Below are 19,895 nucleotides of genomic sequence, written 5' to 3'. Positions count from 1 at the left end.
CCTCTGCCTCTCTCCCTGCTCATGCTCTCTCTCTGTGTATCTCTGTGTCTCAAATGAATAAATAAAATCTTTAAAAAAAAAAAAATAAATAAAAAAAAATAAAAAAAAAAAAAAATAAAAAGTGGAAAAATTGAATACATCTAATCACTCTTTTTTTTCAATTGTTAGTATCTTAAATACATCATAGAGTGCTTCTATGAGCCTAGATACATATTTTTAAGCATTATTCTTTCATATTTCATATTTTTCAGGTCTTATCTTACTCTTCTAAATTCAGATTCAGGGCTGCCTGGGTGGCTTAGTCAATTGGGCATCTGACTCTTGATTTCGCCTCATATCATGATCTCAGGGTCCTGAGATCAAGCCCCACATCAGGCATCAGGCTCCGTGCTGGGTGTGGAGCCTGCTTCAGATTCTCTCTCCCTCCCTCCCTTTCTTCTGCCCCTCCCCCCCTCACTTGCATGCTCGCTCTCTCTAAAATAAAATAAAATAAAATAAAATAAAATAAAATAAAATAAAATAAAATTCAAAGTCATTTTTTGCCAGTTATAACTGTTTTAACTGATAACTGTAGAGAAAAATTAGGAAAACGTAGATGTTCCATAATGAGAACCAATATGAAAAAACAGTGATGTGAATTAGAAATAACATGAGTCTGCAGAAATAGGTTAAGAATAAATCTAAGCATCCCTTGTCCCATCTGTTCGGTTTCTGAGTTCAGACAGCAAGAGTTGGGTCAGCAAGGAATACCTGTAGTTGAAAATGCACAGTCTTCGCAGGCTGATGGGGCAGGCTTTCTGTTATTCTCATTCACACACTTTTTAGTTTTTCTCTAAGAAAATGTTAAAATAAATGAAAACCATAAGAGGCAAGGAACTGGAATTTCTCAGGGCTCAGGTTTTTTAGCCTTTTCCCATTTAAATTTTTTCTAGTTAACTTAAAGCTGATTGTGATTGCTTCTCTAACATTTCCTTCACTTTTTTTTTGGTGTTTGTATTATATAATGAAAGAGGCAAGACAGAATATGAAATTACAGAGGATAGTCAAAGTCTATAATTCTTTATAATACTTATTAAAATATACCAAATAATTGTTATTCAAAAATAATTCCATTTTATATCTGACCTAGAAAAAACACATGAAGGTAGGGATACATACTTGCTTTAATTGGAGTCTCTCACCACAACTTCCCTTGTTCTGGAAGTCCTGAAACCTCTTCTCTCTCTGTAATAGCACCTTCCCACTGACATACTGCTCTTCACTGATACTTCTTTCTTTTTTTTTTTTAATAGCTGATCAGAACTTCACTGTGGACGGCTGGTGATTCTAGAATCTAAGATGAATCCCTTTGTGTTTCATTGGTTTTAGATGGCCCTCCAGGAATATAATTATAAAGATTCCACCTTTGACAAGAAAACTGTGGAGGGCAAATACATGTAAACGGCACTTTTACATATCTACCCCATGCATCTTCAAAATAGTCTTACCTTGGGGCACCTGGGTGGCTCAGTCAGTTGCATCAGACCCTTGATTTAGGGGTTGGGATCTTAGGGTCATGGGACCATGCCCCCCCTGCCCCCAGGGCATGAAGCCTGCTTGGGATTCTCTCTCTGCCTCTGTCCCTCCACCCCTTCCACCAACCCACCCCAACATGTGCATGCACGAGCTCTTTCTTGCTGTCTCTCAAAAAAAGCAGTCTTGGGCACCTGGGTGGCTCAGTCGTTAAGCGTCTGCCTTCAGCTCAGGTCATGATCCCAGGGTCTGGGATTGAGTCCCACATCGGGCTCCCTGCTCGGCGGGAAGCCTGCTTTCCCTCTCCCACTCTCCCTGCTTGTGTTCCCTCTCTCGCTGTCTCTCTCTCTGTTAAAAAATAAATAAAAAATCTTAAAAAAAAAAAAAAAGCAGTCTTATCCCAAACCGTGCTTCTGATATTATGTACTATAACACAGAGACTCCAGTGAGACTGTCACACTTGCCCTTAGCATAAACACAAGAACTTCTAATTTCAACTGAAAGACCAGACAGATTAGCCCTCCTATTGATTTAACTCATTTGCCTGTGTGTTACACCATTGACAATAAGTTGCTGGTGGCAGCTTAATCTGAAGATCCAACGAAATTATTTGAGCATTTGATATTTCTTTATATCCCAGACTTTCCCCCAGAAGTTGAGGATGGGTTTCCAGTTTCCATCCTGTTTTCTCGTCTGGCAACAGAGTAAACACTGCAGCATGGAGATATTGCCTTATAAGCTGTTAAGCCGCAGCCCCCACCCCGCCCCGCAAAGAGGCATAGTCTTAAAACTACAATCATTTTATAAAATCTGAAAGGGAACTAGACTCAGCAAATGTCTCAAAGTAGAAAACATGAAACATAATGATAGTTTTCAAAGGGAACTAGATTCTTTAGATTTCTCAATGTAGAGAACATGAAACCACAAGCATAATTCCCAGTGTTATATTCAGGAATGTTTCACCCCTCTTAAACTGTGCCTATATTCTAAGAGAATATATTATCACAGTAAGAGAGCACAGAGCAGGGGCACCTGAGTGGCTCAGTTGGTTAAGCATCTGCCTTCGGTTCAGGTCATGATCCCAGGGTCCTGGGATCGAGTCCCACATGGGGCTCCTTGCTGAGCAGGGAGCCTGCTTCTCCCTCTACTTGCCACCTTCTCAACTCTGCTTGCTTGTGCGCTCTCTCTTTCTTTCTCTCTCTGACAAATAAATAAATAAAATCTTTAAAAAAGACAGAGAGAGAGCACAGAGCAGGTCAGTTATTTTCTGTGGCAAATACAGCAAACACTGCTGGTTGCCAACTTCACAATTATGCCTCCTGCTCTTTCTTCCTCACTGGTAGCGCCTATCTGTATTTTAGAAGTTCAAAGTGTCAGAAAGTCCTCCTTCCGGCCTCCTTTACAGCAAGGGCACGGCATAGAACCCATTCCTAGCTACTGAGGCCCGCCTAAAAGAGCTGAAGCTGGCTGGCAGGCCTTCAGAAAAGGTTTTCTTTACCAACAAAGAAATGTGTATGGGAAGAAACCGCTGTTCTTCCACACAGCACTTAGTTGTGCCTGGATGTAACCCCTGGAACTGATGTAGCAATCTTCTGACCAAGAGGAAAGATACCACCAACTTGCTGAATGTAACACTGAGAAAAGCCCTGGGCTCCCGATAGTATCACTGAGCCCTATGTCAACAACGGGGAATAGGCTTGCCTCCAGGCTTCTTGTTAGATGATAGTTATCTCATTTAGTTTGTACCTTTAGTCTAAGACACTTTTATTTGGGTATTGTTGCTTAAGGGCCAAAAACATCCCAACTAATACAGCTAGCAAATATCTGTTCACTTCAAGATCAGGGAGTTAGACCACTGCAACTTAGCTGACCCCAGCCACTACCAGCATCTCTGCCTTGATCCGTTCTGCCTCATTCATGTTTTTCTTTTCTACCTTTCACCAAGAGCAGACTCAATGTAATTATACTCACATCTGCGCTTCATGATAAAGTCAGTTTCTTCGCAACTTTTCCATGACAGTCAACGAGAAGGTACTTTTTTGCTTCTCTAGCATACAAATGTGCCTCAATTTTTAGCTTACACTTTCTTACTATTCAAACTCCAATCCCATATTTAGATCACAAGTGATCTGAAATTTCCAAAAAGGGGGGGGTGGAGGAGGGCACCTGGGTGCCTTAGTTGGATAAGCATCCAACTCTTGTTTTCGGCCAGGTCATGATCTCAGGGTCATGAGATCAAGCCCACGTGGGGCTCTGTACTCAGCAGGGAGTCTACTTGAGATTCTCTGTCTCTAAAATAAATAAATAAAATCTTTAAAATTTCCAAAAAGAAAATGTGAAAGCATTTAGAATAAAGATTTGATTTTATAAAGAGTCATCTACATAGATCAATAAATGCAGCTGGATGGTGAGGCATCTGGAATGATGAATAATTAAATGTGCTATCTTTTTTACATATAAGGAAAACAAAAGATCTCAATTAAAAACAAAGGAAAAGACAGAGACATGATGAATTACATACAGGTGAGCTCAGAATCCCACCTTAGTATAGAAATTTTTAAGATACCTCATTTGTTTCTTGCCTACTATGCTTAAAGAGATAAAAGTTCCTACAATGAGTTTTCACATTTACGCACAACATGGAAAGAACCCTTAAGCAAGAGTTGATAAAAACCTTTGTTGAATATTATTCAGCAACAGCAAAATGAAAACTTAACCAAACTACACAAGTAGATAAAAGTGACATGTAATTTATTAGTAAAAAATAGTTTTTAAAAGGAAAAAGACTATAAATCCTGAAAATTCCAGATCCTTTTCTTGGATATAGTTTGTTTTTTACTTACTAAAATAACATGCTCACTAAAGGGGACAAAAAATGAAAATTATAACTTTTCTGAAAATCAATTAGAAAACACAAAAGTATTAGAAAAAATTTTCCTGAAAATTACAGCACAAAGGCTTAAAAAATAATCCATGATGCACCAAAATTACCAATAGTGGGGGGGGGGGGAAGGAACGAGGGGATATTCATTTTTCAACCAAAATGCTGTTTGTTTTTTGTTTTTAATTTATTTATTTATTTGAAGGGGAGGCAGAGGGTGAGGGAGAGAGAGAATTTCAAGCAGACTCCCCACTGAGTTAGAGCCCAACACAGGCTCGATCTCACCACCCTGAGATCATGACCTGCGATCATGACCTGAGCTAAAATCAAGAGTCAGACGCTTCATGGACTGAGCCACCCAAGCATCTAATGAAAGAAGTACAGAACTTCTATTATGAAAAGACAACATTGCTGAGAGCAATTTTTAAAGACCTAAACAAATGAAAAAACATCTCGTGTTCATGAGTCAGAGATGTGGTATCATTAAAATGGTGCTCCCCGAATTGATTCAACACAATCCCAATCAAAATTCCAGCCAGAGTCTGTGCAGAAATTAAACACTTGACCTAAAATTCATATGAAAAGTCAAGGGACTCAGAATAACCAAACAATCTTGAAAAAGAACAAAGTTTGAGGACTCACACTTCCCAATATCAAAATCTACTACAAAGCTACAGTAATCAAAATAGTGTGGTACTAGCATAAAGAGAGACACGTGAGCAAGTGGAAAAGAACTCAAGAGTCCAGAAATAAATCTTCACATTTAGGTCAATTAATTTTCGATAGAGTGTAAAGACAATTAAATGGGAAAAGAAATAGCCTTTTGAACAAATGGATATCCACAGGCAGAAGAATGAAATTGGATTCCTTCCTCATTCCATATACAAAAATCAACTCAAAATCCATTTTGAGACCTAAAACATAAAAGAACTAAATATAAAAAGACCTAAATGTAAAAGCTAACACTATAAGACTCTTAGAAGAAAACATAGGTATAAATCTTCATGACCTCCAATTAGACAATGATTTGTTAGACATGATACCAAAAGCACAAGCAACAAAAGAAAACATTTATAAATTGGACATCAAAATTTAAAATTTTTGTGCTTCAAAAGACACCATCAAAAAAGCAAATAGAGGGCGCCTGGGTGGCTCAGTTGGTTAAGCAACAGCCTCCGGCTCAGGTCATGATCCTGGAGTCCCGGGATTGAGTCCCACCCTGCTCAGTGAGGAATCTGCTTCTCCCTCTGACCCTCCCCTCTCCCATTCTCTTTCTTTCTCTTTCTCTCTTTCTCTCTCTCTCTCTCTCTCTCTCTCTGTGTCGCGCACGCGCAAATAAATAAAATCTTAAAAAAAAGGCAAATAGACAACAGAATAGTAGAAAACACTTGCAAATCATGTATCTGATATGGGATTTGTAACTAGAATATGTAAAGAACTGTTACAACTCAACAATAAAAAGGAGAAATAATCCAACTTAGAAATAGGAAAAGGAGGGGCACCTGGGTGGCTCAGTCGGTTAAGCGTCTGCCTTCAGCTCAGGTCATGATTCCAGGGTCCTGGGATGGAGCCCCACATCGAGCTCTCTGCTCAGCAGGGAGCCTACTTCTCCCTCCTGCTCTGCCTGCCGCTATGCCTACTTGTGATCTCTCTTTCTCTCTCTCTGTCAAATAAATAAATAAAATCTTAAAAAATAAATAAATAAAGCCCTCTATCTTTTAAAAAAAAATAGGAAAAGGAAATGAATAGGCATTTCTCCAAGAAAAGATATACAAATGGCCAATGAGCATACGAAAAGATGTTCAGCATCATTAGCCACCAAGGAAATGCAAATCAAAACCAAAATGAGCTACCACTTCACCCCAGATAATAGTATGTGTTGGGGAGGATGCAGGGAAATTGCATCCCTCATACACTGCTAATAAGAATTAAAATGGTACAGCTCTGTGGAAAACAGTTTGATAGTTTCTCAAGGTTAAAAAACTTTTTTTTCTTAAAAGGTTAATCAGCAATTCCATTCCTAGGTATATACCCAAGAGGACTGAAAACATATGTCCACACAAAAACTTGCACAAGAATGTTCATAATAGCGTTATTCACAACAGCCGAAAGTGAAAATAACTCAAATGTCCATGATGAATGGATTACAATATGAGACAGAGCCATACGATGAATACTATTTAGCCCTAAAAAGAAATGAAATACTGATCCATGCTATAACATAGATGAATCTTTACAACATTATCCTAAGTGAGGGAAGCCAGTCACAAAGGGCCACATATTGTATCATTCCATCTAAATGAAATGTCCAAAAAAGACCAATATAAAGAGACACAAGGTAGAAAGTACGTATTACTTTTTCAAATCATTTTTTTAAAAGACTACAGTGTTCTTTTATTTTTATGCTATGTCTTTCTAAATCCTAAAATTCTTCTTCTGAAATATTTTTAAAAGCACTTGAAAACATAAAAGCATGCAATGGATCAAAGAAAAATGACCTGGAATTTTAAAACAGCTGAGGAAAACTCATACATGTCAAAGGCAGAAAATTGATTTGTCTTTGTTGAATGTTATCAAATGACCAAAACTCCCTTCAGTTAAATTCTGTCTTCCTTTTGAAATGGAAATTACTAATAAATTTAAACTTTAATTTGCAAAATAACTGTATACTTTATAAAGCAATCATCAATGTAACATATAGAATTGTTGAATCACTATATTGTACACCTGAAACTAATATAACTCTGTATGCTAACTATACTGGAAATTAAAATAAAATAAATCATCAGTGTGAAGCTGAAACTTACTAGATCTTACATCACAGTAGTTTAAACTAAATGCAACAAATACTTAAAATATTTCTTGGAATAGTAGCAATAGAATAACTTTGGAGTCAAATACACAGGTTTGAATCTCAGCCTGCAATTTACCAGCTAGGTGACCATCAACAATTTACTTGGTCTCTGTGAGCTTTAGTTCCCTCTTCCATTAAATCAGGAATTATAATACCTACTTTAGTTTAAAAAGAAATACTCCAACTACTTACTAAATGGGGGAAGGAGGAGTACTGTTTGGAAAATTTCACTCTTTTCTTTAAACTTATCTGTAACATTTGGGGGTGCCTGGGTGGCTCAGTTGGTTAATCAGCAGCCTTCAGCTCAGGTCATCATCCCAGGGTCCTGGGAGGATCCAGCCCCACCATCAGGCTCCCAGGTCAGCGGGGAGTCTGCTTCTCCCTCTGCCTCTCCCCCTGCTCCTGTTTTCTCTTTCTGTCAAGTAAATAAGTAAAATCTTAAAAAAAAAAAAAACAAAAAAAACTTATCTGTACGGTCTGAATTTTTTTACAACTTATATATAATTTTAAAACATAATGAAGATTTAAAAAATAAAAGCATCTATTTTGGAGGTTCTTATGAAGCCATTTTGTAAGATATTTATAGATAGGGGACTCTCAGTTAAAAATAATTTCCTCACTACTTCCTTTCCAACTTTTGAATTCAGATGAATAAAACTTGGGAAGAAGCAAAGTTAAACATTTATTTTTCTGAAGGCTATGGTTATCACGAAAGAGATAAACAGGGCAATAAAACTAAGCTTTTAAACCACTTTCCTCAAAACATAACAAAAAATTTAATCTGAAACAAAAAAATGTCCACATGTTTATGGATGCTAATTCACTTTATTCTAAAATTTTACTATCTGGGGTTTGGTTTTCATGGGGTTTTCTTTGCAGTGTAAAATGATAATACCATCAAGTGAAAAGGAAATTTGGTACCTGAATGTTTTTACCAACAAGACAAATTCAGGATTCAGTTCAGAAAATATTTTTCACTGAAAAACAACACACAAATATAATGATACATTTATCTAGCAAATAAGATAAAATATAATCTGCATCTTCTTTGCTTTGAAAGTACACTGAGATAGATGAATGTAATTTAACTGATCTACGTTACCACTTTACACTTCGCAGTATATTCTAAGAATTAAGAACATTCTCTTCCATATTCTAATAGATGAATAAAATGAACGTCAGGAAGTAAAGTAGTTTTGCAAGTCAAAAAGGTGTCATTTTATAACCACCAAAGTACACCCGGACTACTAAAGCTGGGAAGGGAGCCTTTGTTTGGTACCTTTTCTTAAGACTGAGTCATTGGACTGAAACATGTGCCTACCCTACCCAAAGGAGCACAGGACTTTAGCATTTCTCAAGTATGCGTAAGTACAAAATGAACCCTCATGAAGCTTAAGGTTTACAAATCCTGCTCTGGACCACTTAATACATATATTACTGAGAATGTGCTGGAGTATTATTATTGCATTTCTAGAGTGTCTTTGTTTATAGACCATTTCAAGAACGTATTTCTGAAAAGCGGAAACACGGTGAATAAATGTTAGAAGCTACAATGACTCACATAACTTTTATCTTGACATTGATGAGTGGTTACATAGGGCAAAATTGAAAACTTCATTTTTTGTGTAAGGCCAGACGGTAAGGGATTCCCCAGCTCCCAGGCCTTCTCCTTTCCATTTCCCGCAAGCCACCTCAAAAACCTGACTCGGATGACATTAAGTGCTTCGCATTCCCCGAGGGCAGAGCCAAGCCCACAGCCCCGCCTTCAACCGCAGCTCCTCGATCTTGGCGCCCCTCGGCCGGCTCCGCAGAGACACCAGAGGACGGGGTGGGAGGGGGTGCAGGACGGCCGCCCCGCCCGACGGCGTGCGGGCGGAAAGGAGGGACACCAGTGACTCACTCGGCCCGGCCGGCCGCCAGACCGCACCACCCTCACCCCTGCAGGAGCCCGGGGATCGGCCTCTCAGCGCCCCCCAGAGGCGGACAAGCACCTCCCCCGGCAAGCCCACTTCCCAAGCTGGCCCCCTCCCCACGCTGGCCCCCTCCCCAGGTCGAGGTCGGGGGCGCGCACAGACCTGAGACACCGCCTCCTGTAGATCCAGCCAGCCCGCGGAGTCCTCGCCCCTCCCCTTCCCCGTCCGGCGCGAGCATGCGCACTGGGCCAGCCCGCGCCTGCGCGCCCCCGAACGCCCCTGCAGGCACGCGCCGCCGCCTGGGAGGCCGGGTGAGGCCGCGGCAGAGGCGGAGGCCCGGCTCCCTGGGCGGCGCGCACCGCCCCCCCCCGCCCCAGCCCTGCCATTCAGAGGCGACTTGGGCCTGCGGCCCTCGAAGTCCGTCCTCCCCGTTAGGCGGCGGGCGCTGGAGGGGAGGGGACAGCCCAGGGGGCAGGAAGCTGTAGCTTAAAAGGGCAGCCTGCGCCGGACCCTTCCTTCCTCCCTCCCTCCGTTCCCCGGCCTCCGAGAGCGCCTCTGCTCCGCGGCCTCCGCCCTGCCGCCATGTACCGCTGCCTGGGCGAAGCGCTGCTGCTGTCCCGCGCAGGGCCCGCCGCCTTGGGTTCCGCGGCGGCCGACTCGGCCGCGCTTCTGGGCCGGGTCCGCGGGCAGCCCGCCGTCGCCGTCGCGGTCGCGGCCCCGCAGCCGGGGCTCGCGCCGCCCACCCGGCGACACTACAGCGAGGCGGCGGCCGACCGCGAGGACGACCCCAACTTCTTCAAGATGGTGGAGGGCTTCTTCGACCGCGGCGCCAGCATCGTGGAGGACAAGCTGGTGGAGGACCTCAAGACCCGGGAGAGCGAGGAGCAGAAGCGGAACCGGGTGCGCGGCATCCTGCGGATCATCAAGCCCTGCAACCATGTGCTGAGCCTGAGCTTCCCCATCCGGCGCGACGACGGCTCCTGGGAGGTCATCGAAGGCTACCGGGCCCAGCACAGCCAGCACCGCACGCCCTGCAAGGGAGGTGAGCGCCGGCCAAGCCCCTCGCGCCCTCCCCCGCGGCCCTGCCGGGCCCGGATGGGCACTGGCCCCCTCCCACACTCCCTCCGGCCTCAGCCGCGGATGTGTCAGGCTCGCGCGGACAGTGATTTTTCCTCCCCAAACCGCCACGTAGTGGCCCTATCTTCTGCCCCGTGAGCCCTCATCCCCGGCCCCTGCAGGTGGATGCTGTATGCAGAATAGTTGCTCCACCGCTCTTCTTTTCGGTCCCAGTGTAGGTGACATCCAGGGTGGGTCCTGACGAAATGGACTTATAGATATGGGAATGACCGGCCAATCTGATTGTGCCTTTGCAAGTTTTTGTGAGTTTCTGTGACTCACCCGAATACAAACTATGAAATAATTATTTCCGGGTTTTTTTCCTCCCACTCATTTTTACATCAGGGACAAATGATACAGAAACATACAAAGTTTATTGCCTTTTAGGTTTGAAATCTAGACAGTTTTACTAACCAAATGATTTTACTAATTACACGTTGGTCTTTTAAATCCTGTTATTTTCTGCCCTGACTGCTTCTGTTTTGCACACACCAAAAAAAAAAAAGTAATAGAAGAGCGACGTAACATCTCCGACAAACAACACCGGGCGCCCTGACAGTAAATCTAAAGGGTGTAGAATGCAGGAAGGCCCGCCAGCCAATGGAATGAAATAGCCCTGGGGGTGTGTACTGGTCCTGGCTAGCACCAGATTTGAGCTTGGGGAAAAGATAAAGTACTGAAGAAAGGAGTTGAGTCGCTTACAATTTGGTAGTCACCAAGTTATCCTGTAGTTAAATTTTTGCATATCTGTGGATTTGGCCTCTGCAATCAGATTGCATCCTTCGAGCAAATAAAAACTTTTAAAAATCTTTCCCCACTAAATTGCACAATACATGTTTAAAAGTGCTTAAGCATACCCTAGAAAAAGGGCACAACCACTTTTTTTCTATTAAAATAAATGATGTTGAATAAAGGACCCAGGGAGTTGAAGTCTTCTGGAGGTTGCTTGGCTAATAGGCACAGAGAGGATGTTGGGCTGGACCCTTTGTCTCCATGAGCCTGGTACAGTGTTCTATTACACTAGCTGACTTCTAAGGATAATTTTTAGAAATCTACTAGAAAAATTTGAGCTCTGCTGGCATTTCCAAGCCGGGACAAAGGTTGCCTGAAACTGTTTAATGATTTACTTGCTAAATTTGCATTGGCCCCACCCTCTTCTAGGACATGCCTTTAAAGCTTAATTATCCTCTAGTTCTGTTTCTTCTTCTCAAACTAATGTTTAAACCACTTTGACCTCTAATTTCCCTTTGCACCTCCAAATTATATAAAAGTTACAGTCTCCTACATCACCTTCCTTCTTCCTACTACTCCCTTATTGTCTAAACCAAGAATACAAGTTTAGACTCCCAAGAAAAGCAAACAAGGTTGTTGGAGGAAGAGAAGTTAGCAAATACTAAATTGCAGTGTTTCTTTAAAATGGCCATCTAGTTTATATTACTATCCTCTTGGCAGTATTTTCCAGTCACTTAAAAGATAAGCAGGTAAACCATTATATATGTTTTTCTGCAGGATCTGATTTCGTTTCCTTGAAGTTCTTTATATTCCTCTATTCTTTATATGCCAACCCCTCTCCTATCTTTATAAATCACAACTCCACAAACTCACTAAAGCAACTAAAATTTAGCATGGTATGTCAATCCTCCTCCTCTTGTTGCCACAGCAGTTTTAATAACAAAATATTGAACCTAGCAACAAATGGCATCAGCCATATTGAGGCACTGTTACTGTAGCATTTGCTTGTACTGAAGTGTGAGATACAATTCTCTCTTCAGTTTATTCCATTTACGTTACAGAGGGCGTGTACTGAAAGTGCTATTAACTCCCAGCTTATAAACATAGAGAAACTGAATTGCAACTAATAATTAGTAGCAGGCATTGCAAGATAACATAACATGAAAGAAAAATTGGCCTCTATAAAGTGATAAATGTATTAAGGAATTTGAAAGACTTTATGGAGATAATAGATTTGGGCAGGATTATATCTCTGTGAAAGCCCTTAAAATATTTTGGTGTGCTCAACATAATGAACAGTGTGCTAAATAGATGATCAGCAAAATTTGGGTAATGTGTACTTAAATGCTTTGCTTTCCTAACACTCCAGGATCTTTCTTCCCATTTATTACCTTCATCTGACTGCGGAGAATGTATATTCTACGAGCACCTTATTTTGAGTAGTTTTTGTCTCCAATTAAACTTTTTTTTTTTTTTTTTACTTATAAAAATGTTGTTGACTTCCTTGGTTGCACTCTGGTCTTCGAAATACAAAACATATTAGATGACTGAAATTTTTAAGGATGCTTTGAATAATCCCTGTGACTTCAGTAAATCTTTCCCTTTTAAACACACTTTTCTCTCACCACCTCAACTGCCTTTTCTACCAATGTTCTTCGCAAACACACACACACGAGCGCTTGCACACCTGCGCACATACAGCCTTGTCTGCTCATCTTCATCCTTTCCATAACCCTCAGTGTTCTGCATCTAATCTTTCCTCAAGAGTGACCTTCTGCCTGAGTTTTCCGAAATACAATTTTCAAGGTTGAAGCAAAGTAACAATCTAATTATAATCTGTGTAAGAGAAACAGGTGGTTTTAAGACCTGGGGGTGGCTCATGTGTACTTTATTCCAAGTAAATATTTAATAATACATTTTGGGGGTTTTTTTGCTTTTTTCCCCCACAAAGCGTATTTAACTGAAACCATCAGATTTTGCATCTATTAAGGATTTGCAAAAGTATGCTATAGTCTCTGAAGGGAAATTTAAGAGCAGCCTTAATTTCATCAAAGATGAATATTGTGGGAATTTCTGCTTTGAGAAGACTTTCAAAGTTTCTTACATGTTTGAAGACATTATCAGTGATTGTTTCTGTTAACTTTCTCAGAATAAATTCTATATTTTATTGGCCCGTGGTTCTGCGACCAGTATGCAGTACCTTTTCAGAAAGAAGTTTATCATTTAAGTCAGTTTTGGGGGGCGCAGTCAGTTAAGCAGCTGACTCTTGGTTTCAGCTCAGGTGGTCATCAGGGCCGTGGGATCCAGCGCTGCATTGGGCTCTGCACTCAGCGGGGAGTTGCTTTAAATTCTCTCTCCCTCTCCCCCTCCTCCCGCTCTTGCTCCCTCTCTTTCTCTCAAATAAATCTTTTTTTTTTTTTAGATTTTATTTATTTATTTGGCAGAGAGACAACGAGAGAGGGAACACAAACGGGGAGTGGGAGAGGGAGAAGCGGGCTTCCCCGATGTGGGGCTCGAACCCAGGACCCTGGGATCATGACCTGAGCCGAAGGCAGATGCTTAACAACTGAGCCACCCAGGCGCCCCTCAAATAAATCTTTAGAAAAATTTTTTTAAATAAATAAAAGTCAATTTTGGGGGAGAAGTACGGATTGATAATAGCAATTCATTGATGTAGGAGCAATTTAACTTTCTCTCCTAGCTTGTTCTCCCCCACCTTACCTTAGAACTATTAAGCCAAAATTCCGTTACTGTTTCTTCCATCATAGAACTCTCTAAAATTATCATTTTAAATAAAGTTGGTGGACTATAAATGGAATAGCCTGATACACTGACCCTAAATCTTTTAACTGTAAATATCAGTACCAAAAAAAAAAAAAGAAGTACAAACTATGTTAACCCATCGACTTGTTTTTTAAGAGCCAAAATGCAGAAAAGAAACAGTGGGAGGTAGATGGTCTTTGTTCTTGGCTCTGGGGGACAGGATGCAGGGGTGGGGGGTATGGGAGGCAGCTGAGGATTGGAGTCAGTGTAGTGTCAGTCCCCCTGTCCTCTGGGTTATAACTGTATGGTGAATGGTAGTGCTTTGGAGGAAGACTGTAAGAAAGTACTGATACTGTTTAAAAATGACACATGCTCTGCCTTCACTGAAAAAAAAATTGTTTCTGACTTACTTCTGCTGTGCCAGGTTGACAGCCGTCACAATTTGGGTAACTTTGAATAAACTCTCACACTCCCTGATCTTGAAGTGGGAGCGTGTGTCCACATCTGCTCCCACAAGATAAAATGTAGCCTTCGTAGATAAATTTAGGATTTAACTCAGTCTGAAAATTCCGTTAAAAGACAGGTAATTTGTAATGTGTTCTTCCCCCTAGCCCTCCTCCCTGAGGGTTTTGTTGCTGCTGCTGCTGTTGTTTTTAATCCTTTTTAATTAAATCCAGAACTGGGTTGCCATCATAGAGGCCTTTGAATTTCACGGAAGCCAAATGCCTCTGACCTGCCCCCCTCCCGCAAGTATACTAGAGAATGAAGAGCTAGGAATGTGGTGGAGACCAGTGCATCAGATGGCCATTCAGTCTTCCCCTCACTTGGGGCGAATCCGTGTAGCTGGCTGGCTCAGGCAGTAAAAAGCCCATATGTAGGAACACAAACACTGCCCACTCATTATGCAAAGTCCACATTGCAGGAATTGGGACATCAAAAATTGGAGGACAAGTACCAGTATATTAAACTTCAATGAAACTGGCAGTGTTTAAATTTTAAGTACAAGAAATAAAAATTGAACATGAACTTTCTGGCTTTTAGAGGGAAGAAATTAGATATACAGCTACTGATAATAACTTAGGTTAAGAAAATTGTTTTTGTCCAGTGATGTTTAAAGGTGCTGAGGGTTCTGCCAGGAACCAGTAAAGACCAAAACAATTAGCTTTTGGATGTTGAAGAATTCCTAGGCAATAGCCTAACACAGGACTTCAGGATGTTGTGGGTTTTTTTTCCCCATTTACCTTGCATAATAATAAGATCTTCATAATACAAAAAAAAAAATTTAGACCTCTAATATCACTGCATTGAAGAACATCGATTCATAAATAGGTCATGATGGCTGTACCCAAGAAGCTCCTGTTAAAATAACTGTATATCATTCAGATATTCAAATAGCGGTAACGGTTTATAAAATGTAAAATGAAGCAGCTCTGCCCAGGTCTTCCCCATGAAATAACTGAACCATCTTCCATCCAAAGCTGTTACCTAAAACTGACCTAGCTATCCCAGTGAGGCAATGTTTTCCCCTTTCCAGAGGCAAAAATTAATGTAGATTACAGTACTCACTATCAAGACTGAAGCATTCGTGTATGAAATATTACGGCTGAAGGCAGGACAGGTTTCACCAAGCGCAGAGCCGCCTGCCGGGAGGGCTGCTCCAGACCTTAATTTCCTTTCACAAAGGCAGCGAGCGGTACCTGGGAGATCCTGTCTCCACACAGGTCAACTGGCAAAGCAAGGGGTAAGCTAACAGCTAACATTTGTTGAACTCTCTGCGGACACCAGGCATTTTGCTAAGAGCTTTTCACGCATCATCAGTTTTATTCTTCATAACAACCTCATGAACACACTGTTGTCCCCGATTTTCAAATACGGACACTAGGGTTGAAACGCAAAGGCTCCTCCACTAAGGTTACACCCCCAGTTAAGTAGCAGAGTTGGGGTTCAGGCTCCCGTCCTCTGGCTCCAGCACCCACCTCCTTAATCATCATTGTCCGGGATTTATTCACATAAAAAAATGACAAGTTGTATTCTAAGCAGTGATTGAGAACCATGTCATGCCCTCAACACAGTGACTCCTAACACTTTGGATCATTTGAAATGTGTTAAAAGCTATTAGAAGGCCTCCTTTCTGTCTAGAAAACGCATGCATATTCCAACAACTGTGCATATAAAACTCGCTCACGTATGAAATCTTTACAGGTCCATTTATTCTGGTAGGCCATGAGAGAACATTCTAACGAGAGTTTTCCACCGAAAGGTTTGAAGAGGTGTGGTGTTGAACAGTTTAACATGTCAGCCAGAACAACTCCTTTCTGTACCAAAGTGTTAGAAGGTGCATCTTTAAGGGTTTTCAAAGGAATCGTTTTAACATGGTTTTCTTCTGGGTGTCTCTTCCTTAAAAACTCAGAAGTTACGGTTTGTCATGAATTGCTATTTCTCCGGATTATTCTTGGACAAAGTCTGTCAGACCTTTTAACTTCTCTGAATTGCTTCTTCGCTAGAGGAAAATGTGAAAGATGACACAAATGAAAATTGTAAATGTTGTCAGTAATGTGACTCCTTTTGCCATGTATCATTATCATCAATATGTGGACATGGACCTTAAAAAAAAAAGGCATTTAGTACATTTGAGCCCTACGATTTACATGGACTCTTTGTTGTTTTTTTAATCCCTTTTACCAAGAGAGAAACAGCAAGGGAATAATAGTCAAGGGTGATAGTCCCCATATTGGGGGGTTTACTGAATAAGGACTATGTTCATTATGAGCTATAGATTATATCCAGATAAATCAGTTTTTCCATTATGTGTTAGTTTCCCCAAAGACAAGAGCTTTAAACTTTATGCTTAATTAAGAAGCATTCCTTAGCCCATGGGGATTTCTGATAGTTAACCTGTTCATTCCAGGCCTTTTAATTCCCTACTCTGTGTCAGGTACTATGCTCTTTGCTGGGGGAGCTATCCATAAGAAAGCTTTAACAAAACAAAGCTGTTGGGTTTTTTTTCCCTCAAAATGTCTTTTCATTGATTTCCTCAAAATAGAACAGAATCCCAAATCTCCTATGGTATCTGTGTCATTCTCCTTTTGCTTTTAGCTCAGTATTCTATTTCTACATTTTCCTTTCCCAAAACCAGTCAATAAATGACATGGTTGAAAACACACTCAACAATGCGTTGCTACAATAGGAATTCAAAGAAAATACCAGGGAACGACAGTCTTGATCTCTAAGCAGGGAGGGCTGGATAGGAGTTGGATGGGGGCAAGATGATTTTAGATAAAGAGAAATAGGGGGGGTGACTGATCCAGCCCAGGCAAGAGGCAGGACTGTGTGATGGGGTCATAGGGACAGACTGTGTGTTTGTAAATAGTGGAAAGTGAGGTTTTATGACATGATAAATATTTATTTGGTCTCTGCCCCTAGTTCTTGACACAGAGCTCCTAAAATCCTTGAACTTTCCTGAGTGATAGAGGTGCTGAGAGCCTCTTCCGTCCTAATATTTGGTCTTGACTCCAGTTCCTAACACAGAGCTCCTAAATCCCCTGGAATTTCTGGGTGATAGGAGCATCTTTTGTTTTTTTGGGGGGGGTTAAGATTTTATTTATTTGTCAGATTGAGAGAGAGAACTAGCTAGCACAAGCAGGGGGGAGGGGGAGAGGGAGAAGCAGGATCCCTGCTGAGCAAGGAGCCCGAAGTGGGACTTGATCCCAGGACCGTAGGATCATTACCTGAGCCGAAGGCAGACGCTTAACCAACTGAGCCACCCAGGCATCCCACCACCTTTTGTTTTCATGAGGCAACTCTTGGTGGGCTCCTGGATAGCTTCAGGATGGCAACTGGCCACCAGAAAGACTAAGCCATGATGAATAGCATGGAACATTCAGCTCCATCCCCTATCCTCCATGGAGGTGAGAGGAGTTGGACATTGAGTTAACAGTCATCATGCCTACATGAGGAAGCCTTCATAAAAATCCTGAAACTACTAGGTTCTGAGAGCTTTTGGTATATATCCATGTGCCAGGAGGATGGTGCACCTGTTACACAGGGACAGAAGCTCCTGTACTCAGGACCTTATAATAAACTAGTATACATGCATGAAGTGCTTACTTGAATTCTGTGAGCCATTATAGGAAATTACCAAACCTGAGGAGGGAGGTGTGGGAGCCCCCGGGTTTGTAACCAAATTGGACAAAAGTAAGACTACCCTGGGCATCCAATACCTGTGATTAAAATGACGGCCAGTCTTGTGGGACTAAGCCCTTAATCTGTGGGGTCTGCGCTAACTCCAGGTAGTCAGTGTCAGAATTGAATTAAATTGTGTACGACAACCAGTTGGTGTCCACAGAGATTTGGAGGACTGGCTGTTGGTGTGGAAAACCCACATATTTGGTATCAGAGGTGTGCAAGCAGAAACAGCTTTCCCTTAATGGTTGTTGGGCAGATAATGATAAATCTGGGAGGGCCCAGAAGGCTAAGCAGCAGAGGAGCTGAGAATGAGATAACTCAAATTTCTAGCCTGAGGCACTGTTAGAAAAAGGGTGCTATCAGGGACCAGAAAGTGTTATTAGGAAAAAGGACTGGATTTTTAACTTAAAGGAGATGGGTATAAAATGATCCTTAGGAAAATTGGAAATACGGGCATACGTATTTTCTTGATCTTACTCTGGCAAAGTACAGTCACTCTACCTATGGTGCCCGTCTATTCCCTGTCTCCCTCTAATTCTCTCCCTGCTCTTTTTTTTTTTTTAAAGATTTTTATTTATTTATTTGACAAAGAGAGACACAGTGAGAGAGGGAACACAAGCAGGGGGAGTGGGAGAGAGAGAAGCAGGCTCCCCACGGAGCAGGGAGCCTGATGCGGAGCTCGATCCCAGCACCCTGGGATCATGACCTGAGCCGAAGGCAGACGCTTAACGACTGAGCCACCCAGGCGCCCCTCTCTCCCTGCTCTTAAGATCCATCTCAAATGTCACCTAGATTTATTCATAATTTATATGAAACTGGGTATCTGTAATGTCGATCCTTTACCCTTTGAACCTTTTTATAACAAGTTATTATTATGTTTTATTAAATGTCAAATTTTATATTCACCACTTATACTGGCATCGTTTCCAAGACCTGTTTGGTAGGAAGGTGGGACTAAGTTTACTGCTATTATCAGAATAAGCAATCTATGAAACCAGTGAACAAGACCCCCCCCCCTTAATTCATCTTTCCTCCGTGTATTGGGCAGTAAGTTCAATACTTAAGCACAAGACAAAGCTATATGTTCGATAGATAGTATGTATTTATTTATTTATTTTTAAGATTTTATTTATTTATTTGACAGAGAGAGACACAGCGAGAGAGGGAACACAAGCAGGGTAAGTGGGAGAGGGAGAAGCAGGCTTCCCACCTAGCAGGGAGCCCGATGTGGGGCTCGATCCCAGGACCCTGGGATCATGACCTGAGCCGAAGGCAGAGGCTTAACGACTGAGCCACCCAGGCACCCCTGATAGTATGTATTTAAATGCAGGGAAATAATTTGGAAGGATATGTATAGATATATATACACACATAAATTGCTAAGAACGGTCACCCGTAAGGAAAAGACAGGGATTACATAGTGATAGGGGAGATTTAGTTTTTTCTATGTTTAAGTTTTGATGAACACATACATATGTGTTATAACTTTTAAATGTTAATGAAAAGAAGAAGTGAAATATTTTCCATTTCATTTCTCCAACATCAGCTAAACATAGGCTTCCCAGAACTTACTAAGTTTGTCTCTTCAAAACTGTAAAAGATTTTGATAATGGGGCTTCCCTGCCTTCTGATACAGACATGGACACTGTCAAAAGCAGTTAAAGGTATGATTTTCCTTTGCTCCCGAACGAAATGCTCCTTGCAGTGCCGAATGAATTTTTATCTGAGACTTCCCATATTTTCCGTGGTCATTACTTGCTGATGAGTGCTGGCTCCTCACTGCTTCTTGCTCTCCTCTCCTTATTTGTAATTAAGTTATGCCATTCTGTTGCACATTAGAAATTATATCAGTGTTAAGTGAGAAAAAAGATGTTCTCAGGAGTAAATAGCAACAGGGTTAGTGCATGCATTTTAAGAGTTCTAAGGTCTTTTTGCTTTC

General features: G+C 41.5%; 2 protein-coding genes across 5 annotated transcripts in view; one reads left to right on the top strand and one right to left on the bottom strand.

Annotated features, from left to right (window-relative positions):
* SHLD2 (shieldin complex subunit 2) overlaps nucleotides 1-9,392 on the bottom strand; it is a 79,825-nt gene extending 70,433 nt beyond the window's left edge. For 2 of the 4 annotated variants that reach the window (XM_032423999.1, XM_032424003.1), the window contains exon 1: nucleotides 9,323-9,392. The gene's annotated coding sequence lies outside the window, so the exon portion shown is untranslated. Of the gene's footprint in view, nucleotides 1-7,439; nucleotides 7,668-9,322 lie in introns of those variants that run through there. The other 2 variants (XM_032424004.1, XM_032424000.1) reach the window with 2 other exon arrangements.
* A 68-nt stretch (nucleotides 9,393-9,460) lies between these two features.
* Nucleotides 9,461-19,895, top strand: part of GLUD1 (glutamate dehydrogenase 1) — a 36,467-nt gene continuing 26,032 nt past the window's right edge. The window contains exon 1 of the mRNA XM_032424007.1: nucleotides 9,461-10,202. Within this exon, the coding sequence (XP_032279898.1) occupies nucleotides 9,743-10,202 (460 nt within the window). The 5' untranslated portion in view covers nucleotides 9,461-9,742. The remainder of the gene's footprint in view (nucleotides 10,203-19,895) is intronic.

This window comes from Phoca vitulina, unplaced genomic scaffold (assembly GCF_004348235.1).
Source record: "Phoca vitulina isolate PV1807 unplaced genomic scaffold, GSC_HSeal_1.0 scaffold29, whole genome shotgun sequence".
In the NCBI taxonomy this organism is placed as follows: domain Eukaryota; kingdom Metazoa; phylum Chordata; class Mammalia; order Carnivora; family Phocidae; genus Phoca; species Phoca vitulina.
Note: the sequence above shows the minus strand (reverse complement) of the source record. Positions and strands in the feature narration are given on the sequence as shown.